The sequence below is a fragment of the Euprymna scolopes genome, chromosome 12 (assembly GCF_053919585.1).
Source record: "Euprymna scolopes isolate OS-2025 chromosome 12, ASM5391958v1, whole genome shotgun sequence".
NCBI lineage: Eukaryota > Metazoa > Mollusca > Cephalopoda > Sepiida > Sepiolidae > Euprymna > Euprymna scolopes.
In genome coordinates this window covers 26,984,893-27,009,568 of record NC_136493.1, presented here as the reverse complement: position 1 = coordinate 27,009,568, position 24,676 = coordinate 26,984,893, and the positions used below count along the sequence as shown (strand labels likewise).

Genomic DNA, 24,676 nt, shown 5'->3' with positions numbered 1-24,676 from the left:
CCCTATGCGACATACAAATATCTGTGCATGATGTTGCCAAGCTAATCAAAAACTTTGATTCCCGTAAAGCAACTGGCTCTGATGGCATTTCAATTGCAATGCTCAAAAAGCTTCAACCAGAACTAGCTCCTATACTTACAAAGCTATTTAAACATTGTGTTAAGGAGAAATGCTTTCCAACATTCTGGAAAACCTCATCAGCCTGCTGTGTATTTAAAAATTCAGGTGATTGGTCATCTCCCCTCAGTACAGACAAATCAGTCTCCTGTGTGTCATGAGTAGGTTGTTGGAATCTGTGATAGAGAAGTGGTCAACCAACTAGGCAAAAGTAACCTTCTCAGTGACATGCAATATGGCTTCTGTTCTGCTAGATCTACAGCAGATGTACTAACCATTATATCTCCTAGGATTAGCTTTACCAAGTGTCAGAAATGGAAGACATTAAAAAACAACTTTATCACTATGAAATAAACTCCCCAAATTACAACTCTAAATCAAAAACTACCAACAAATATGACAATAAAGAAGCAACTAAAATACCCTCTGAGCAAACTAAAACAATAAGTGGAAAAAACTTCTCCAAAAATAAAACTGTGATCTCGATCAGCCTCTGGAAGCAGAGATAAATCTAACTCCAAAAACAAAACTAATTAAATAGAGAAAATGGAAACTAAAGAACCAAGCAATTCAAGCAAATATAAAGAAAATAAACCCAAACCACTCGAATCGCAATAAATTTGACAAATAAAAGAACAAACCAATGGAATATTAGATGTATAAACTTCAACAAAAACCAGACAGATTCATGCAAAACGCAGCAAAACAACATTCCTACAATCGAACTATAGAGGACTAAAACCTAATCATGAAGAAATATCAGAAATCACCAACAAACAAAACCCCTCAGCAATCTGTCTACAAGAAACGCTACTCAAAGAAAATCACAAATATAAGTTCAAAGGATATAACATGTGCGACAAAACATACACATCAGCTACAAATAGACCAATTGAAGGAGTGTCCATACTGATTGAAAAAAACTATACCTCACACAACCCTCTAGATAAATACTGAACTTCAAACAATAGCAGTAACAGCTAACCTACACCGCAAAATAACAATATGCTCGATATGCATTCCACCAAATCAACAAATAAAAAAAGAAATAGATAAACTAATCAACCCCCCCTCCTCCTTTCATAATAATGGGAGATTTCAATGCACACAGCAACTGTTAGGGAAACAATCGAATCAGTTTATTATATACACTGATTCTTTGTCATGCATCTTAACTCTAAGAGGAGAACTCAAACACCCCTACATATATAATGAATGAAAACAATAAAATGAATGAAAAAAGGAAAGATTGTCCTAGCTTGGATACCAAATCATGTTGGTATATCACACGATGAAAAAGTTAATAAACTATCCAAAGAAGCTATATGCAGGAATATAACAAACATCAAAATTTTGTACACAGATTTCAGTAGAAAAATAAAGGAATACAACAGAAATGGCAAGCATAATGGGATACATGCACTCAAAGTAAACTACACAAACCTATAATTAAAAAGGAAAACTAAATAGTAATAAAAGGACAAAAAAACATTGTTCTGAAAAGAATGAGAATTGAACGCACTAAACTAACATGCAAAATCGAAATTAAACATTATGTGACCAGCAAATAACCATAAAGCATATACTAACGGAATGCCGGAAATACAGAGATATCAGAAAAAAATATTATGCAGCAAATGAAATCAAGCACTACACCAGATTATCAAGTATTTAAAAAAAAAAAAAAAAAAAAAAAAAAAAAAGAAATGTACAACTCTTTAAATTACTTTACACAATACTGATAAAAGCAAAAAAAAGTTTAAAGACGCATAACTTTGATAATTAAAAATTGGTGCAACAAAAACCTATCCGAAACCAATGATTTGGCATTAAATGATCCGCAGTGGTTAATATGCCATAAAGCACGAATAAACTATCCACACCAACCTAGGATTAACTAATCTTTCAGCTGGGATTGTATTGTAGGGCCAAAGGCCTTTGATAGGGTATGGCATAAAGGTCTACTTCACAAGATCTTCAGCTACAGTATAGCTGGAAATGTCCTCTCAATTATTAAATCATTTTTCTCTGAGGTTTATAATAGTAGTGAGTGATAGGCAGAACTCAGCTGCTCACAGTATTAATGCTAGCATCCCTCGGTCCAGCCTGGACCCAACTCTCTTGCTGATCTTTATCGATGATCTCCCAAGTCACATTCTTAGATCATTCATAGACATTTATGCTGATGACACTACTGTCTATGGCAACATTTCAAATGACCAGAATCTCTTTAATTCTCTCTCGTCTGATCTTTAGCACATGATGCAATGAAGAAAAGGGTAGCTAATTAATTTTAATGCATCTAAAACCTATCTATCTTTCCATTATCAATGCTCTGACCTCCGTCTGGCATAAATTGTAATGAGTGGCCTTGGCGAGACCTTATGTTTTGACAAGCTTCTGTGTCTAACCTTTACACCTGATCTGAAATAGAACATTTACATCTAAGTCATTGCAAAGGTCACTGGAAAAATGGTTCCATTGCTCCAGTAGATATCTCACTGCCAATGTAATTTTCTATCTGTATAAGAGCCAAGTACACCCTAGGATGAAGTATTGTTGTCACATCTGGGCAGGAGCTGCTCAAACCATCTTATCCTGCCTTGACAGTTCAAAACAGACTTCATAGCCTAGTAGGGGGCTGCCCTTTTCTCTTCCCTACAACCGCGTTTCCACAAGAGGCGTTGCTAGCCTGTCTCTGCTCTATCGTTATTTTCATGGCAAGTGCTCCTCTGAGCTTCAATCTATAGGCCTCCCCTTGCCAAACTTTCATGAAAAACATTCATCTAGCTGAAGCCACTATTGATAATTTCCCCGCATTCTTCATCTGTGCCTTAACTTAAATGTGAATTCCATGACCAAATCTCCTTTCTTAGAACTGCTCGTCTATGGAACTCTATTCTGTTTGCCTGCTTTCCAGCTGTCTACAATATGATTGTCTTCAAGTCTAACGTAAACAAATTCTTGATGAGTTGTCCCCTAAATTGAATTTACCAAATTTCCACCACTAATGATTACGACGATATTGTACACTCACATTAACCCTTCTCCTTAAGTGGTCTCTGTAAAAAAAAAAAAAAAAAAAAAAAAAATCTTAACACTTACCAGCTTTTCAGAGCATATTAGATGTTTCATCTAAGACGGTCTTTTCCAGACTTTATGCTCATGTTTTTATAGTTGGAACTAATTTGCATGCATAAAACTGACTTAAAAAGATGGATTATAAGTATATGGGAGTTTAATTTTGAATGGCTGAGAGAAAGTGTTGAAATTTTGTTAATGCTGTTACAATGTTGGATGAACAGGAGTTCTTTGTAAAGTTTAGACCATCATTGTGACAATTACAACTGCAAGATATTTGCATATATCTTTATTTCTAACAGATTGATGTCACAAGAACAGTGCGTTTGGCTGATGGCTTGGATTTTGTTGCAGTTTGTGCAAAGTGCACTTGAATAATGTGGATTATTGAGTATAGCTTTTAAACAAGATGCAAGAAGACAAAGTTTTAAATATTGCATTACAAAAGTATAAAAAATTTATTTGTAACTCTTAGGTGGTGAAAATTAAAAAGGAAAATGCTGTTTATTTTTTTTAATTTTAGTTACATTTTTTTTACCTGAACTGCAGCATTATTGAAGAATATTTTCAAACTTTACATTTTGAAAAAATTTTTTTTTCTTTTTTGCATGACAATAATTTTGCTTTTTATACATATATAACAAAATAAGAATACTTATCTACAATGTTATTTTATAATTTCAGATGTACTTAGTGGTTACAATGGAACAATTTTTGCATACGGACAAACATCCAGTGGTAAAACACATACCATGGAGGTTAGTATTTCTTTTCGTTTATGTTCAGAATATATTTTTATGAATAATCAACTATAAAAAATAGGAATTTTGACAGGTTTAATAAAATGTGTATATCTATGTATTACTAATTTAGTTGGTGCCAAAATATAAGATGGAAATACAGAATGATCAATCAGTTTAGACGTTGAAATTCTTGTGAATTTTTATTACATTTACTCAGAATGAAAAATTTGAAACAGATATTAATGAAACCTCATACAAATAACTGCTATTAAAGTACAAGTTACTTTATTAACATAAAATGCGATGACTACACATCTTGTTTTTCATGTGTAAAGCAAGCTCAAGTTTAACAAGTTTTTTTAATTTTAATCTCAAATCAAAGATAACTATATGTATTTAGCTGGTATTGCTTGGGTGGAAATATATTTTTTATAAGACATAATGCATTATAGTTAAATTTTGTTTTAATAAGATTTAAAGAATGCCATGTTTTGTGTGATGAATTTAGAACTTATGTATTTTTAATTGAAATAACTGAAAAAATCAGTGTTACATATAGAGAATGAGGGGATTTATTTCGTAAAATACATTTTGATTTTTTTTTTTTTTTTAAAGCATTTTTTGTGCTATTTGTGATTTTAATTGATATTAAATTAAAAAGAATTTAGTTATAAAATCTAAACTTTGCTAAGAAAAACACATAGGCCTTTCATGAAATATCACTTGTTTATATATATTTATGTATACACAAAATTAAGTTATCAAAGAGTAAATCTTTAACAAAACTTATATATAATATATATATATATATATATATATATATATATATATATATATATTTATGAGAGAGAGCATAAATTGAAATATATTCATATTATTTATCTTCGGGCATATGATTGTTTCTAAGACAAAAAAAAAAATTTTTCTTTTATTAATTCCATGTCTTTTCCTCAGAATAGATTCCATAACATCAAAAATAGAAGTCTGACAAAACCTTCGCATTATTCATCCTTTAAAACCGTCATAGAAAAATACATACAAATATTAATATTTATTTTAATTTACTTTTCAATATCTCTGTTTGACCCGCAAGTTCTTGCATTGAGCTGATTTTATTCTTATGATATTTTCAGTATTTAATTTAACTTAATCATTATCTTTAAGTTAACTACATTATCTTTAAGTTAACTACTTGTCAATTTATACTCGACTTAAGTCTTCTAACTTTCAAATTTATATATGTGCATAAAGTTGTTGTTCCTGTTTTCTTTGTTCACAAACTCTTAGGGTTTTAGAGATAGAGCTCTGAAACAATATACAGTATTCCCTCGGTTACGGTCTTTACACATCCATCCTCCATGGTGAAAAACTGTAAACATTGGGTAGTTTTAAAACGTATGAGATTATATACAGTACTAAATGCTTTTCAAACATCTTCTAAAGCTGTCTGGTGTGCATATCCTCCAAATTAATATTTATATTTTTTTGAAATTCTTCAAACTTTACTGGCAAACAAAATCTCAAGTTTTTAGGGGGAAAAAAAATGCTAGCTATTAGATCCAAACTTTTCTTGCTATATTTGAAACAAAATCTCCAGATTTAGCCAGAAAAATGCTAAATTGGTAACACTATTTACTGAGCATTTGTTTTTGTTATTGTCTGGTATACCAGCATGTAACAGAGTTAAGAACCTAGCCTGTGAATATGCAGGGCTGCGAATGGGGAACAACAAACAGGTCAAATGGAAATAGAATAATATTGTGGACTTTACATTTGCACCAGACGTTCATAAAAATGAAATACATTTTATATTATTTAATTTGGTTTAATTTGAAAGTTATAGTAATTGAAAAAAAAAAAAAAAATAGAAATGTTAGCAGTGGGGTTCATTATTTTAAGAAGGACTGAAAAGATTGTTGTTAATCTTGAAGGTATACACGGGTTGGATCTCAAAATTTATTTCAGTGAATGTTACTTTACTTAAACCTTGCCACCCTGACCAAATCAATTTTTAATACATGATTGAGCCCAACTTCCAAAATTGAACATTATAGAATAAAAATAAAAAATAGAAATAAAAATAATATTGTGTTATGGAATTTTCGTTCAATTTTGAGAAAAGTCTGGTCTTCCTGCTAGCTTTATGTATTTTTTCAATAAATCTTAAGTTCTTATAGAGTTGTTTTTATATATATACTAGCATTTCAGCCTGGCGTTGCCTGGGTGTTTGGAGGTGTATACTGAGCAAAAAACAAACGGTCAAATTTTTAAACTTTCACCCCTATTATGACCCCTTAACATTTATTGTTTTGGGCTCAAATTACATTAAGTTAGATCCATGTCCAAGGAACCTATATCTAAAATTTGAAGGTTTTAGACACAGAATTGTTGGAGGAGTCTAGTAGAGTTCTCAAAGATCAAATTGTTGAACTTTGACCTCTTAAAAGCCAAATTTCTGGCCGAAAACCAATGACATAGATTTTCCCAAATCTCAGTACCTTGTATATCAAATTTCGAGTCTGTAGACTAAAAATTGACAGTTATTGCGTAGGGAAATGTACACACACACACGCACACACACACACACGTTCACTTTTATAGATATACTAGCATTTTGGCCCGGAATTGCCCAGGTGTTTGGAGATGTATGCTGAGCAAAAAAAACAACAAACAAAAAAATGGTCAATTTTTTTAATTTGACCCCTATTATGACCCCTTAACATTTATTGTTTTGGGCTCAAATCAAGTTAAGTTAGATCCATGTCCAAGGAACCTATATCTAAAATTTCAAGTGTTTAGACCAAAAAATGTCGGAGGAATTTGGTAGAGTTCTCAAAAGTCAAATCATTGAACTTTGACCCCTTAATCACCAAATTTCTGGCCGAAATCCAGTCACATCGATTTTCCCAAATCTCAGTACCCTGTATATCAAATTTTGGGTCTGTAGACTTAAAATGGAAATGTACAGGTACACACACACACACACACACACACACACACACACACACACACTTTCACTTTTATAGATATATAGATATTTTGTTTTGTATTCCATCTTTTAATGGATAAAATCTGAAGAAATTTTTCAAAAGATTAAATGACAAAAAAGAAACTTCCAGGTGTATCAACTTGGGGTCAGGAAGATAAATTAAACTGATTAAAATTAAATCAATTTGTCAAAAATTAAAGAAAAAAAATCTTCTGAAAATTGTGCTCAACAATAGTATTTTAAAGAATAAAAAATCAAAATCTTTAGATAATGCTTTTATAAACGTATTAAAACTTCATAAATAAAATTTAGATGACATAATCAACCTTTTTTACTCGTACTGCGACCTCCTTATACACATGCAACTTTAATAATTTACATAAAAGATTTTTCTATCAAAGAATTAAACATAAATACTGAAAAAAAAAATCGAATAGATATTTTAAAAATGAAACAATTTCATTGCGTAAATATAATGAATTATAAGAATAGTAATAGTGTTTACAAGTATTTATTTAGATTTTTTTTTTTTTTTTGTGACAGAATAACACGACTAATTCTGTTATTCAAAAGCAAGACGTTGACTTTTATTCAGCACCTTGAATGATCAGATACAGATGCTGTTTTATTTATGAGCAGTGTAGATAAAAGAAATTATTTCCTATTTAATAATTTCTGATTATCATAGAGAGCATGTCCATCTTTAATCTGCCAGTGGCATTCATGTTAGGCAGGTTGAACCAGCTTCCAAAGGAGGAAGTGTCAAAGGAATATTAAATTCACAAGCTATCCCTTGTCGCATGTATATCCTGGTCAGGGAAGATGACAATGTTAGGTTTTTGCAATTTAGGCAGGGAGGTGTTAGCCTATGTGCAGGGCCTACTCTGTACTAAATGGCCACCCATTTGGTACTGACTGGGCCCAACATTGCTTAACTTTAGTGATCTAACAAGAACTGATATGTTAACTTGATTATACCATATTATTCATGCAGTATTGAAATTGCCCTCCACCTAAACAGGCAGTTCACTAATTTTAAGGTCAGCATAGTATGTTCTAGTTTCTTTTCATGTAAGAGCAAAGAACCTCCCTTCCCCCAACCTGTCAAGAGAGTATATTTTTTTTTCATAGTACGTGAAATGCATTTCACAACTTATATTATTGAAAACAGAAGTTTTCAATTTAGTTAGAGGCATTGTATGTGGAAGATGATTGGAATGAATTACAACAGACTTGCATAACAAAAAATTATGCTTTAATTGATAAGTGATAAAATGTTTAACTTTAGTTAAAATGATGATTCAAAATAAGTGTGTAGGCCCTGAACTTTATGCCTACTCCACCTTCCAGTTGGAGTTGGTACCATCACCATTGGTTATACTCTGATTATAACAGAAACTCAGTTTCCTCAAGTTTTTTTAAATTCTTTTTTCACATTTTATTTTAAAATTATTCATCAAAAAATAACATTATTTTCATTGTTCATCCATCTACTCTATTATTTTTGTAAAGAAAGATTATTGTATTTTATTATTGAATCCGTTTAAATATAAAATGGCCATCATTAACTTGTAAGGTATTTGTATTTTTTTATTTTAATGATTAAATATAAGATTTTCTTGTTTGTGTTAATATTTTTTCTGCGTTAATATGAATCTGTATAACCATTTTAATTATAGGGTGTGCTCAGCAAACCCAATATGCACGGCATCATTCCACGCATTGTACAGGACATCTTTAACTATATTTATGGAATGGATGAAAACTTGGAATTTCATATCAAAGTAAGTTAACTGATCTTGTTAGTATAAAAAATGAATCAACTTTAATGATCACTTTTTAAAATCAAACTGAACCTTTCATTGACTTAAATCAATCACTAAAACTTTGTATCTTGTTTGCTTTGTTTATCTCTCTATACATCCATTAAATGAGAGAGATAGGGGCGGATCTACTCTACAAACGTCTAGACTCCTGATGGTTTAATCTCTATAATAAAGTGTTTTTTTTTCTCTTGCCACTCTGGCTATAATAGATTTAGAACCAAAACTTCCGCATGATAATCTGATCCTCACTCCAATTCTTTTAAGCCCTCGTGCATGTTTTCAGAAATCATACTTTCACCTCTTCTTTCTATCTTTTCCTACAGTTCCTCTGGCTTACCAGACTCTCCCAAAAATACCTTCTAAAGAGAAAGTGGCAACCTCATTTATCCAGTGTTTATCTTCTATCTCCCACCTCCTTCCCTCTATTCACCCAAGTGCTTTTTTAACATGAAGGAGTTTTTGTTAAAACACCAAAATTATATACGACTAAAACTGTTTTGGATCTTGTTTGCCTTATGTACACTGGATGGCATCCACTAAAACAGACATTCGAGAGAAGATATATTTTATAACTTCATAACTAGGGCTATGACAACAGCATATTCTTTTCCTTATTTTGATTCTCGGGTATATATCCATTGATATCTTATGTTTTTGTGTAGAGTGATGTGGTTCTCAGTTGATTAATTGGGTCTAACTGTGTCGGATATATACTTGAGTTAAAACAATGAAAAGAATATGCTGTTGTCATAGCCCTAATGATAACTGATACAACAGAAGGAAAATAATATTAGATAAAACAGAGCATAGATGACCTGTAATCCAAACAGTCATTTATTGTCTGTGTGGACACTAGCTCTAGCACTTTGATCTAATATAATATATATATTGTTAATGATCTTGTTATATTGTTTTTTTTTTTTTCTCCGTGCACACTGGATGATGTCACAAAGTTATGATATTCACTGAAACTGAAAAACATGGGGAACATCTTTTATGATGTTATGTTAGAAATAAAGTTACAAAAAAAAAAAATGATATTAATATACAACTAACAGTTATTTTCCTTCTCACCATGCATATTTCACCTGTGTACAGATCTTTTATAAGGTGGGAGTAAAGATAAATAACATGAAAAGTGAATAAAAGAAATGGTGAAAGCGATGGAATAATGCAAATAATTAAGAGATACACACAAAGGGGTTAAGAGAAGAGGAAAAAGGTTCAGTATGAATATCCTGTTATATGTTCACTACATCAGCTGTGATTGCCACATTCATTGTGCTGGACCAAGATTGTTGCTCAATTCTGTCATTGTTGCAACAAAGTAATTCTTTCCCAAGTAGAAACACAATTTCCGTCTATAAACAAATAATGTTTACTTGGTACTCACTTTCTCAACGTTGAATGGCAAACTTTCAGAATGAGTAGTTTTGCATGACTAAAACCGAAAAACACCAACCATATTGACACAGTCCTTTAGCTAAGAGGTTCAAGAATCCAATCTACTCAGAGGCACACCTCAGGAAAAATTAATGGCAACTCTCAGGTCACTGTTAGTGGTCACTGTTCGGCTGACCAGATGTTGACCACTGAAGACATTCACTAAAAATAACATCTAGACAGTCTCTAGCCATGGGACTTGTATGTATATAACCCTGAATATTGCCTTTTCTCACAAAGGCCAATCCCAGGGTAACTTTCCCATTCAATGAAGCACGTATTTTTTCAAACAAAACAATTCCTCTTGGGTAGTCGAAACTGCATAGTTTACATTTGTATATCACAGTATATTTTGACTTTGTATGTAATCTCTATACAAACATGGTCATTAACCAAGGTCAAAGTTATTAAATTATATATTTAATAATATATATAACAAATACTGATCCAATTGGTCATTAATGGTTTAGCAGTCAATAAGGCTTTTCAGTTTGATTAAAAGTGATTAAACTTTTTATTACAATTATCATGTATTAATCTTATGTAGTTTTCTTTATCCTTCACAATTAAAAAAAAAAAAATGATTTAACCTTTTGACTTTTATTTAAAAATTTATTTTTATTATATTCATCATAAACTAGATGTGTCAAATCATTAACATTTGATATCTTTAAGATGTAAAAAAAAATTGAAGACAATTATAGATCTTATAAGGGACGTTTTCTGTTTAGCTTTTATTAAATTTGTGCAGTGACTTTGCATATATTCTATGATTTTCAAATTTTATCTCCAATGTTTACCTGAAAACTTTATTGCCTTGCTGAAATGGATTGAATCCTACGAAATAGATTACAAATAACTATTGATTTAACATTTCTGAATTTTTAAGATGAGGAGTGATTATTTTTTTATTTGGATTCTTCAGATTAATATTCTTATCTTGAATGTTATTTTCACATTTTGGTTGATGTAACCTCCAACCTTCTTCACGTGTATTTTGTCAGACTCTGGAATTTTTCCCTTTAACTTTGGGAATCTGTGCAGAGCTTCAAATGGAACGTTTTATTTAATCCAAGAGTGTAGCATATTCTTGTTTCTTCAGCAATGACTGTATAGGAGTCTTATGTAATTTGCAATTGTATTTTGAGTTGTCTACACTGTATAATACTCAGTGTAGACAACTCAAAATACAATTGCAACCTCCAATGATCTGTGGTATAGTGGATAAACTACTTGGTAAAATTCAATTGTAAAGTTACCTTTTTCTAGAGATTGAAGGTTTAGAATAGAAAGACAGTCTCATTCTAACATTTATAACAACTTCATTGATTATCTTTGTTTAGTAAAAAGGAATGAAAAATAGAAGAGTTAATAGAAGTATGGATGGAGACAAAAAGGTTATAAATTCTTGTTTGAGAACAAAAAAAGTTCATGTACCATACACAGATGTTGAAGTCAGGGTCCAATGATAGCTCTGGTGAATTATATATCTCGTTGAAGTTGAGCCCAGGGCTAAAAGCATTGAGTGGGGTGGGGGGGGGGCGATCTTGTTACACTCCAAAAGAGAAATTGGGGATTGGTTTGAGTCATGTTCAGTTGTTGTTGGTACCGTGTCCTGACTAAGGAAAGAGGAAGTTGCTGTGTATTTTAATCCCTTTAACTCTGTCGCATGCTCAGTTGAGAAATGACACATAGAACTTCTACCCAGTCATGGCTGATGGAACGAGAACATGCTACTCACATGGATTAAATAAATAGTTCTGTTCGAAATTCTGCGCAGATTCCGAAATTTGACAAAGATTCCCGTGTTCAACAAGATACGCCAGAAGAATGTGAGAAGTTACATCAACCAAAAGGTTGTGAAAATAACATTCAAAATGAGAAGAGTAATCTGAATAATTTATTGATTTGTATTTGAATTATTTGGAATGTTCTCGTCTCGATTGTTACTTTCTTCAGGTGCTTCTTTTTGAACTTTACAGATTTTCAAACTGAACCCTTTGTAAATTTTGAAACAACGCACTTGAAGTTCACTGCTTACATCTAATAAAATGCTAGTATAACAAAGATCTGAATAGCAAATTATCGATCCTCATCTAAAATTTCCTAAACCCAAGTTTATTTTACCTGCTTCCTTATAGTTTATTATAATGGATGTCAGTTTCTTAAAGTCATCCAATGATACTGATATGTAAATTTTGTAAAAATAGTTTACATAATTACATTTATTGTTTGGAAACATTTTTAATTTTAGCTAAACCCCTATTAAGGGTTTACATTTGTTCAAAATTTTAGATTCTGTACAACTTTATATGATTGTAGTTGAAATTTTATTAACATTGAATGTTAATAAAATATTTTATACTCTTTGGTATGTTTTTATATTAATAAAAAAACATTCTCTGAAACAAGTTACTTCGTAAAATCTCTTAGATGATCCTTCCCCAAATTTTAAAATTTTAGTTCTAATAACTTAATTAGTATAAACACAGATGTCCCATATCAATATAGATGATACAGGATATCTTTCAAATTGGGTAAAAATATTTTATTTTAAAAAAACTTAACATTACTTTAAAATAATTCTTTATTTCAGATTTCGTATTATGAAATTTATTTGGACAAAATCAGAGATCTTTTGGATGGTAAGTAACTAACATTGTTTTTGACTGATTCGCCCTGACATTGTATCACTCTCATCTGCAGGCTAGACATTTTTCCTTCTGTTATGAAGTTTTCTCTTTCCTTTCAAAGGCCTTTTTGCTTTCTTTTTTCTATTTTTCTGGATGAAATAGTGCTTTAACTTAGGACATTTTTATAAAATATTTAAAACAATCTTTGTTTTGTGTACAATACTACAAAAACAAATGAACGGCCATTCACTTTAAAACTCTGCCATTTTGGCTCCAGGTTCAACATTTGTCCTTTTTTCATTTAAAGTTATTAATAGATTCATTTAAATCTGTTGATTTTCATTGCTTTATATATTTTTTAATGAAAACATTCCATTTAAATACTCATAGTATGAAATCTAAAAACTTGAACTTTAAAATCTTTTTATAATGTGTCTGTATATCCTACTCTTAGTCAAAGCTGTGTTAATAACAGATAAAACTGAAGAAAAATTTAATTCTTAAAAACACAATTGCACAGACTAAAATATTCAGTAATGCTAAATACAAAGAAAATAAGTATAAACAACAAAAGACTCTTCAATTATATAAAAAAGTATTTTCAAAATATTGTAATAAAATATAATCACTCAACATCTGTGTTAGGTTTTATCAAAATATTAATATGGTTTTTCTAAAATCATGTCAATGTGCATAATGTGTCTAATAAACCAGAACAATTCAAAATATCTGATCAAATAATGCAAAGTTTATTAACAAATTGGATCCTATGACTCTTTGGGATATATTGAATATATATCAGATAAAACCAAGCTCAATAGTTACAGCTTATATTAAACAAATCTTTAATATTATAATTTGATAAATTATAAAATTTGAAGTTTTCAATGTTATATTCAAGAGCCAAAAATCACAATCAACTCTTAATGTTTATCCAAGTGTATATGCATTTCAAGAGATCATTTTATTATATCATTAGAATGTTTAAAATTTTGATTATATTATAAATTATATATGCAAGTTATGAAAATGTATTTATGGCAATTAAGTTTCACAGAGGCTTCCACGTTTCATCCCTGTAGGTAATTGATGCAAAATGTGATGAATATGATAAGTTCACATGCATAAATAAACAGGCTCAAAAGTTATTGCTTAGTAATATCGCAGTGACACCAATACTAACCATACCCTATGAAGTGATGAGCATCAAATTCACCTGGCATTACAAGCTATAGTCTGAATGGTTTAATTTGCTTTGCTCTTCATTGAGACTAGTTTATCAGAAAAGCCATTGAGCTGAAAGTGGTGGTGTAGGTGTCAACTTAAAATATAGCTCAGTATAGTGAAGCAGGATGTAGAACTGATTATCTATCCACTTATCTGTGGTGTTCACCAGTGGAATCAAGGCTGGCAGTCACTGGTTTCAATATTAGCAATGAACCACTGCATTTGACTGACCTTCCTTCAAGATGCAGTGAATTCATTGAAAGAAGATGGTTCAAGCTATCCAAAGTGAATGTTGTCATACAAACTGTTTGACAACCAAATCACTGTACTGTATCATATATTGTAGTCGATGAATGGATTCTTTTTTTTATTGTAAATACAATTTGTTTCTGGGCCAATTAAATTGAGTGATCATTTCTTATCTTAATCAACTTAGTTAGTTTCACCCCTGAGGGGAATGGAATTATTGTTGTATCCTCTTCCTTTTGTAATACGTCCATTGTTTCTGTCGATTTCCCCACAAGGATTGGATATAACATAAGGTCGCATATCAATGTTAGCAGTCCACGAATATTACATCTACAATGAGCCACAAAAGCAGCCCAAATTAGATGATTGCTTTCAAGTCTGTTTTTGCTTTTGGATGTAGAAGAGTGAAACTTGAAATAGTTTCTTGTTATATTTTTGATAATCATGTAAAGAAATATGTTGATATTAAAAGAATAATTATAAAATGAGATAAAAGAATGCAAGGCTGAAATGAATCCATTTTAGTTTTCCTCTAAAAAATACCATTTATTAAGAATCCAGCTTTATTTAAATTATTTCACATGATTTTATTTTTTTACTAAGGAACCAAGCTTTGTGGTTAAATTTAGATTTTTAAATGTAACCGTTTTATTAATAAAAAAGAATTGAAAGATATCGTTAACTTTTAAAAAATACATTATTTAAATCTGAGGTGAAAGTTTATTCCAACTGAATAAAATTCTTGGTATAAAAATGGAACTTTCATCCTCCTGACCTTGAATGTTTTATATAGAAATATTCATGACATTTCAAGCATCATATGTGCATAAATATTTAAAATAAAAATTGAAAACCAAAAATGATGCAATTTTAGAATGGATAGAATCATTATTTTGATTATTAGCTTAGACTTTCTATATTTAAAAATATATTCTTTATGGCAAGACTTTTTTTTTTTTTTTATAACCTTTTCCTCCTTTTATTAGTAGTAATCCTGAGTGGGGTGGGTGGGGGTGAGAAATTTCCATTGAGATGGAAAATGTCCAATAAGGTAAAAGTCAAGTCTAAGCGGTATGTTATGAGCTTGGTAACACTTGTTTGAAAAAAGAAATGTTCACATTTTTTAAAATATCATACATATATGAATATCCAAAATGTTTTATATTTAATGTAAACACAGTAAGTTTTATCAATATTCCTCACCATTATATGTACTGGTGTTAATGTAAAAACTTGAATTTTTATTAAAGTTACCAAGACAAATTTGGCTGTCCATGAAGACAAGAACAGAGTTCCTTATGTCAAAGTAAGTCTGTTTGAATAAGTTATCATTGTCTCTGTATATTTCAAACTCTTCATAGTGTGTCCCATAAAGTTATTTTTAGTAATTCATTTATAACTACACTTCTTCAACAATTCATCTGTAACTTTATGTAAAGATACATTTATGGAAATTGTTTATTAAAAAGAATTATTTTATTAAGAACAATGGATGAAATGCATTTAAAAAAAACTTTAAAAAAAAAAAACTATTTAAAAAAAAAAAAAATCAAGCAATCCAAGTGATTGTCAAACTCAAGTCAGTATAATTCTTTGAAAAGAAAAACAAAAATGTGGATAATTCCATTGTTTTATTTAATTTAATCTGCACTTTGCCTTGTCTAAATATGTATTTGGATAATATATATATATGTCTGTATTGTCTATATTAAAGGGTGCCACTGAACGATTCGTTTCCAGTCCTGAAGAGGTCATGGAAGTTATTGATGAGGGTAAAAATAACAGACATGTTGCTGTGACAAGTAAGTGTTACATTTAATTGGCATTTTTTTTTTGGGGGGGGGGGGGTTATATTTATTAAAATATAACTAGTAATCTAAACTTAAATATATTTTTGATTCATATATAAGTAACTTTTTATAACGTTTTTCAAATGTATGCATTTCTAATTTCATTAAATATTAATATTTGTATTGTACATTTTATGTTGTCATATCAAATATTTTGTAATTGTTTACGACCTAATTTGGTTATGATTAAAATTTGTATACAAGGAAACGGGCCAATTTCAAAGTATAGTATCTATTCTTCAGATGCTACACTTCAATTTCTTGTATTCTGTCAGTGGAGGAGAAATCCTTCATGACTGAGACAATTTAAAAATTTTGTTCCTTTTTCCACGTTAAAAAAAATAACCCTGGTGTCTAACTCTGTCCCGTGGGGAGGCAAAGTAAATAGGAACATATATCAAAAGTAATTTTTCATAAATAATTTGTTAACCATTTTGCATAAAAATTTTAATTTAATTAATTCTGTCTATTACAGATATGAATGAACACAGTTCCAGAAGTCACAGTGTATTTTTAATTAATGTCAAGCAAGAAAATGTTGAAACCCAAAAGAAACTAAGTGGTAAACTTTACTTAGTAGATCTTGCTGGTAGTGAAAAAGTAAGTTTGAAAGCTTTTCTTTTTTTCTCCTCTCTCATCTCTTTCTCCTGCTTTCTTTCGGTCTCCCTTTTTTATATTTTCTTGTTTTTTTTCTCTCTTTCCTTCAATGCTTTTTATCTGGTTTATTGTTAGTTTTAATTTAATGATTTACAATTTTATAAAAAAGAAAAATCCAGGAAATATTGATATAATTCAAAAGTAATAATAACACCAGTTTTCTATTGTACGACTTAATGTCCATTGAAACATCTTTGCATCTCCATGATCCACATATCTAGATATGTCACATTCACTCACACTGTTTTTGTCAATTTATCCATTAGACCCTTCCCTTTCCCTCCCTGGAAAGATTACCACCTACATTCTCTATTTCAATGAACTACTATCTCTGTACAGTATATCCAATCCTCTTTCTCTTCATTCCCCCATGTCCATTATTGCACTTTTTATTCCTTTATTTGTAGCTTGTATAAAATGTATCAAAAATACCACCTGTAAAACTATGTCAAACTTTCTATTAATAAAATAAACACAATATTACTCTATGGATGTTTTTCTGACATGATTTTTTTCTTTATTTTGTGGTTATATTTTTTGTCTATATTTTAGGTAAGCAAAACTGGTGCAGAAGGTGCTGTGCTTGATGAGGCGAAAAACATCAACAAATCTTTGTCAGCTCTAGGAAATGTGATTTCAGCTCTTGCTGATGGAAATGTAAGTACTTTTCAGTTGTTGAATATAATTGCATTTTCTATTTATTTATTTATTTTTTTCAACTACATTGTTTTCATATTGGACTTGAAGTGGTTTACTATGATCAGTTTGTGGGGGAAATATGTCTTACTCTACCACTCTTCAGACACCAAAATACATTATTCATATATATATATATATATATATATATATATATATATGAATATATTCATAATTCCTATTTTAAGAAAACAAGCAGTTTGGACTCCCCTTGTTAATTCTCATTTTATTTTATTTTTTGATTCTCTTAAAATTAAGTATCCCACTTTCGTATTTTTTATTTTTAGATATTTTTACAATTTTATATTTTTATATTCATTTAATCTTTTAATGTTCTTTCTATTTGTATAATTATTTTTTTCTCCGATTTATTTATTTATTTTCTCTCCAACTCCTAAACTACACCTTTTAGATTTTAGTCTCTATGTCCAGCTATTCATTTCTCAATTTGCCTTTGTTTTGTATCCATTTTTGACATGTAACAATGTATTTGTTTTTCCTTTTCCCTTTTACCTGCTATTTTTTAAGAAAAATTAAATTAAAAGGTTTATTTAAATAATTTTAGTTAATATTTATCTTCACCTCATACTGGTTATGTAATTAATTTCAAAGTTAAATCTATCATTTTCAACCTTATCTAATATAAACATATCTTCATTTTTTAATTTTTACTATTCATGTATCATTCAGTATACCGAGAACGTGTAAGGGACATAACTCGATTTTGCCCACATTTATTGATTCGTAATTTTATCAAAATTCCTTTATTTTTAATTCACTATTTTGATTTTTGTCTTTATTAATCTATGCTTAGTTTTAAACTTGTAGTTTTCACATTATTTTCTTTATAGCAATCTAGATTCAATTTCTCATTTGATTTCAAACTTATATTCTGATTTAGTCTATTTTAATCCATCATAATTTGTTTATCTCAATATTTTGCAATTACTTAATATTTGATTTGTTTTGTGTGCTATTGAAATGTCTCGGATATTAGTTTATTACTGATAACAATTATTAAATTTAAATTTAATTCTATTTCCCTTAGGTTATATTTAGTTTATTTTTTGTATGTTAATTTGATGGCCTACTACTTGATTTATTGCACCATCCTAAATTCCTTGCATTAAATTTAAAATTCTGTAACACATTTCACTCACAACATACTCTTTTTAAATTATTTTCTAAAATTAAAAAGAAATATTTTTATATATTATTTTAATCAGGTCTTAGGCGTGATAATAGGAATTTATTTCTATGTAGACAGCTTTGTATAACATCAAACTTTTTGTTTAAAATTTCTTTAGAATTCATTATGTGGTATGACTCAAATAAGCATAGATTACATCTTTTTGATTTACTAGATTTATATTTTCTAGCTATTGACCATTTTAATTCAAATTTTATTTTATTTGTACATAGTTCCCTAACCCAATCCGCTAATGCAGTTGTGTTTCTCTTATTTCATTATGGGAAAGTTCTTAGACATAACAGTGGTAGTTCACTAATAACATGTAGTGTGGTGTCACAGTAAATACCAGATCACATTGTTTGGCACATGATTGAAGGGCTTTTCCAGATTGAGGAAGGCAATATGTGGTCTATCAGTTTTTTTTTCTTTTTTATAGCTATTGCAAGACTTTGAGAGAAAGCAACCAAAAATCTATAACATGGCTCCAAATTGACTTAACTAAATTCACTTTGATCAACTCTAATTGAAAATGTTTATGCTAAAATATCCCATTTTCATTATGAATCAGTTGCAATATCAGTTAATATAATAATAATGTATGTGTCAAAGAATGAGAGTTCATATAGAAGCATTGTAATGAAATAAAATACACATCAAGTGCACTTGAAAGCCAAATACGTAATAGTAATATTAAGAAAAAAAACAAATATTTTACTTATTTGAAAGTTATCACATTTCAAACAAGTAAAATATTTATTTTCCTAATATTACGTTGTATTTGACTTTCAAGTGCACTTGATGCATATTTTATTTTATTCAAATGTGTGTTAAATTGTATGAGTCTACTTACAAGATATCCTCAGTACTTTAGTGATGACTTAAGCAGCCTAAAGATTATTACACAATTATTAATTTTGGATCTTTTTATTCAAAGAATTAAGAAAATAGTTGGATACCCGAGAAAGTTCATGAAAAATAACCAGTGTTTCTTAGAAGAATGGTCGTCTATAAAATTTATTTTTTTTACAGATTTTTTTTTCTTCTTTTTTTTACCCTAGCATAAGCAAGACCCGAAAAAAAATTATTCATGTTTTCTATCCTTTCTCATGTAGAAATCTCACGTACCATACCGAGACAGTAAATTGACGAGAATTTTACAAGAAAGTTTGGGTGGAAATGCTCGAACTACCATGGTGATCTGTTGTTCCCCTGCATCTTACAATGAATCAGAGACCAAATCAACTTTGCTTTTTGGTCAAAGGTATGTTTTTTTTTTTTAATTCGCATTTCCTTCATATAATGCATTACATTGACTGTTTTTTTTTTTTTTTTTTTTTTTTTTTTTTTATCTATCTCTGTAACATTCATTTAAATAGATTTTTTAATTAGGTCATAGGCTGATAATTCAAATGATTTCTCAGTTCTTGTCTAGAATTCCTCCTATATTAATAAAATTTTTAGTAAATCTATATGATGTATGTACCTGTGACGGAAAGAAACTGTCATATTCCAAAACTCACGTAAATTGATCAGATAGATTATATATATATATACAAAATAATTTCTTTAACAATTTTCAGTGATTTTAATAGTAAATTGTAGCCATTGCAAGTAGTTTTATTTTTAACTAAGAAAATTAAATTCATGAGTAAGTAAAAAGGGACTGTCTCATGCTAGCTTGAAGAAACAAGGGCAGATAACTTATGAGATCAGCCTAGTAATGTCTGATTTCCCATTAATTGCTTAAAATTGTTTAAAAATGGTTTTCTTTAAAAATAAAACTACCTGATTAATTTACATACTTTTGGAATATGTTTTCGTTCTGCCATGGGTACATACATCATAAAGATTTTGTATTTTTGTTAACATTGAGGAAATTCTGAACAACCACTGATTTCTCTTCTAAATAACAGACATAAACTTATTGAAATACGATTGTTGGTTTTTTGTCATTTCTCAGACACTCTTATTTAAGGTGTTTGTCCTGAAATTCATATTTCTTAGCCCTTTCTATTTTTTTCTGCCTACTTTATTTCTTAACCCTATGAACTTTTGATTCTAATGCATTTGCAAGCTGAGAACCAGTCATCAATCCATGGCAATCAAATTCTGACTGGCAATAACAAATTGATTTCCAAATTCTCATGTTTTAATCTTTATAAATTCGGCATAATGGTTGCCTCTTTGCTAAACGCAGTATTATGAGGTGGCAATCAAAGTTAATTTTAGTAATCCAGGAAATCGAATGTTGCTTTCCCATACATCTAGGTGAATAGCTAATGAAAGGACCCCTTTTAGGTTGCCTTCGATTAGTCACTTCATAAAAATCTTTTTAAATTTTAATTTTCAAGAAATTGTAACCATAATTTTTGTTTATACTTTTTTCTTAATCCTATTTTTCTTTTTGTAGAGCTAAGACTATCAAGAATGTTGTGTCTGTTAATGAAGAGCTTACAGCTGATGAATGGAAACGAAGATATGAGAAAGAAAAAGAAAAAGTCACTAAGCTTAAGGCAACTCTGGCGAAATTGGATGCAGAACTACAGAAATGGAGAACTGGTAATTATGTTGTACTTTTTTTCCCATTCTTATAACAGATTTAATTATTTCAACCTCAAAACAATGTATCATTTTGGTAAATTTTTTGTTTATATATATATATATATATTTTCATTATCATAAAATTACTGTCTAGGAAAAAAATAACTGAACTTTCATTTTTATATATATATATACTAGCAGGGGGTACCTGGCGTTGCCCAGGTGTTTGGAGGTGTGTGTTTGGGTGGGGGTATGGGGGGTATTAGATTAAAATAATCCTGTTTAAAAAAAAAAAAAAAAAATTGGCCGGGTGTTTGGAGGTGTAAAAGAAAAAAAAAGTCTTAGTAGGAAGGTAGGCTTGAACCCTGAAGCCTTGACACGAAGGTGAAAAAAAAAAACCCTGAGACCTACCCATCTCGGCCACAAGAGGAGAGAAAGTGATAAGTGTTATAAGTTAACGTTTATAAAGTGAAATATACAGGTGTGAGAAAGTTAAGTCGCGTGATGTTTTACCTAGTTTTGTGCTGCAAGCCAGTTTCTGTTTCCTTTGCCCCATCATTTGCTTTTCGAAGACACGGCAATCGAAAAATATCTTGAAATAGCTTGTAAAAGTCGGGCAAATTAAACATTAAATTAGCGAACATACCTGCACACACCTTTTGCCTTATATATATATATATATATATATATATATATATATATACATTCATCAAACTTGGCTCAGTTATCTGCATTATTTGTTCTGTTGATTTTACTTGAATCTTTGGCTTTGATAACAACCTTCAAACAGGTCTTCTCAAGGTTTTCAAGTCTAATGTAAACAAGTTTTTGGTGAGCCATCCTCTTTAATAATTGAATCCTACCTAAGTTCCACCATTACCGATTGTCGCAGTTTTCTCTAACCATCAACCTGGCACTCATTAACCCTTATCTTTGAGTGGCCTTTGGGTTTATAAGCGGTGACCCCTACCACATCTGAAACAAAACTGGCCATAGACATTTCTCATTCTCTTTTGACTCTTACACCACAAGATTTTGGTGATCTTGGCCTTTAGTCCATCATTCATGTTACAGTTAGATCTTGTCAGTGTCTCGTTCCACTGTACCCCATATAAGAGTTGAAATGTCAGACATGTCATCAATGAAGTTTTGGTGGCTTCTAGTTGATATGGTATGGCCTTGAGTCTTGCTGCTACACCTACAACCTACCTGCAGCTATCTGATCAAAACAAGATTTAACTATCTTGCTTAGAATGTAGATGTAACCATTAATGTTTAATATGAATTCCTTGGGGAAGAAGTAAGGTGGCATGATGTCACTTTCTATCCGTTTTGATGTCAGATTGTTGATCATGCATTTTTCTCTATAGAATCACCTTATTGCTGAATCCTAAATTATTCCATTCTTTTCTGATTTTTTTTCTACCATCTTCCTGCTGATTGCACAAATATATGGAGTTTCAAAATTGTCCATAATCAATTATTTTACCAAAAAAAAAAGAAGGAAAATACATGGAAATATATTAACAAGAAAAGGTTAACAATGAAAGTATAAAAAATATAAATGCATAAAATCAGTAGCTAAAAATTGCAAACAAATGTTTATACCTTGTAATTTGTCTGAATGTTATAAAAAAATCAGGATTCTTGTCTAGAATTCCCCCTTATATTAAAAATGACAAACATTAAGGAAAATTCTGTATGTGTATGAAATTCAAATATCATATTCCAAAAATTATGTAAATTGATAAGTAATTTTATTTTTATAAAGAAAATAATTTTTACACTATTAATTGGAATTCATAGACATTACAACAAAAATTTCACAAATTTGAATTAGTTATTTATCTTTTGTTTCTTAAGATTATTTTAAAGATGGTGACGTGAGACAGTCGTTCTTCTCTTAATCATAAGATGTAATTTAAGTAATGTTTTTAAATATTTCTGTTTTGTCATGGATATGTGCATCGTACAGATTTTTTTAATTATTGGGAGAATTTTGGACAAGAACTAAATTCAGTGTCAAAACTCAAAATATAATGAAAGCTGTATTTAAAAATGAGATTAAAACCAGCAAAAATTGAATTTTCAAACATTATTTGAATATTTGTACTTAAAATGTTTTCAGTTTCTAAAACGTATTTAGTGAAAGTATTTTTATCTCCATAAAAGGTCAAGCCGTATCTGTAGAAGAACAAGTTGATCTTAAGGAAGATGTACCTGCTGAATCACCTGCCACCAGTACGATCAGCCTGGCTGGAGGACTTGTCGCTTCAATGAATGAGGGTGACCGTACCCAGCTTGAAGAAGAACGTCTCAAGCTTTATCAACAATTGGATGACAAGGTAATCAAAATACTATTGTCTTTGACAACAGAATATTTTTTTCATTGCTTTGACTCTCGAGTATATATCCGACACAGTTAATCAACTGGAAACTACATCACTCTATGTAAAAGCATATAAGATATCAACGGATACACACTCGAGTCAAAATAATGAAAAGAATATACTGTTGTCCTAGCCCTAATTATCAGATACAGAAATCACCTGTTCAGTAATTAGCGAGAATGATATTATTTGTATTTGTGACAGTTGCTATCGGAGATAAATTAACATTCATCTAAAATTTATAAGACAACAAAACTACCCAGAATGGGGTAAAACTAATTTCCTGAAGAGCAGTTTTGCATAATTTATGTTTCCTTACAAAAGTTAATTTAAGATATGATATTAAACCTTATGTCTAGAATCTTAGTTCTAATTTTGATCTAAAGCAATTACATCATTTTGATTTGGTATTAAATAACCCATTAATGGTTGATATGCCATAAGCAACCTTCACCCTCACCCCTCCTAATATACATTACATGATTTTCATTCTACAAAATGTTTTAAAATTTAAAGCTTAAAGGATTTTCAGAAAAATGACATTTTAGGAATCTTGTTTACTTGGTGTCTAATGACTATAGTTTAAATTCAATACAAATCTGAAATATTTGAATTCTTGTTAATCCGATATGATGCCTTTTAAGAAACCAAAATTTGGTCAATATTTATTAATTGATATCTAACACCTATTTAACTTTCACAAAAATCAAAAGTATCTAAATTTTTAAGATGATTTTCATCCAATTAAAACTAAATATAGCCCATATTTCAACCCCTCATGCCTAACGGCAGTATTCCAAAATTCTTTATGGTCAACTAATGAGTTTAGGAATGGATCTTGTACATACAAATATATAAAAATAACTTTATATTAGATAAAATATTCTCATGTTAACATTGTTTCGTTAAAAATAAAAATTTAATACTCAGTCTAACTTTATTTTTTTTAAACACTGTAAATTTTATTGTGAACTAGATGTCCCCACCTGGTATTGCCCAGTATGCAGTGAAGTCATCTTTTTTTTTTTTTTTGTGTGTTTTA

General features: G+C 30.0%; 1 protein-coding gene across 2 annotated transcripts in view; it reads left to right on the top strand.

Annotated features, from left to right (window-relative positions):
- LOC145291217 (kinesin heavy chain) overlaps window positions 1–24,676 on the top strand; it is a 134,730-nt gene that overhangs the window by 73,542 nt on the left and 36,512 nt on the right. For both annotated transcript variants that reach the window (XM_080136804.1, XM_080136803.1), the window contains exons 3-12: window positions 3,883–3,956; window positions 8,610–8,714; window positions 12,796–12,844; window positions 15,559–15,614; window positions 16,023–16,110; window positions 16,634–16,758; window positions 17,368–17,472; window positions 19,816–19,964; window positions 21,114–21,262; window positions 23,417–23,589. In XM_080136804.1, the coding sequence (XP_079992930.1) occupies window positions 3,883–3,956; window positions 8,610–8,714; window positions 12,796–12,844; window positions 15,559–15,614; window positions 16,023–16,110; window positions 16,634–16,758; window positions 17,368–17,472; window positions 19,816–19,964; window positions 21,114–21,262; window positions 23,417–23,589 (1,073 nt within the window). The remainder of the gene's footprint in view (window positions 1–3,882; window positions 3,957–8,609; window positions 8,715–12,795; window positions 12,845–15,558; window positions 15,615–16,022; window positions 16,111–16,633; window positions 16,759–17,367; window positions 17,473–19,815; window positions 19,965–21,113; window positions 21,263–23,416; window positions 23,590–24,676) is intronic.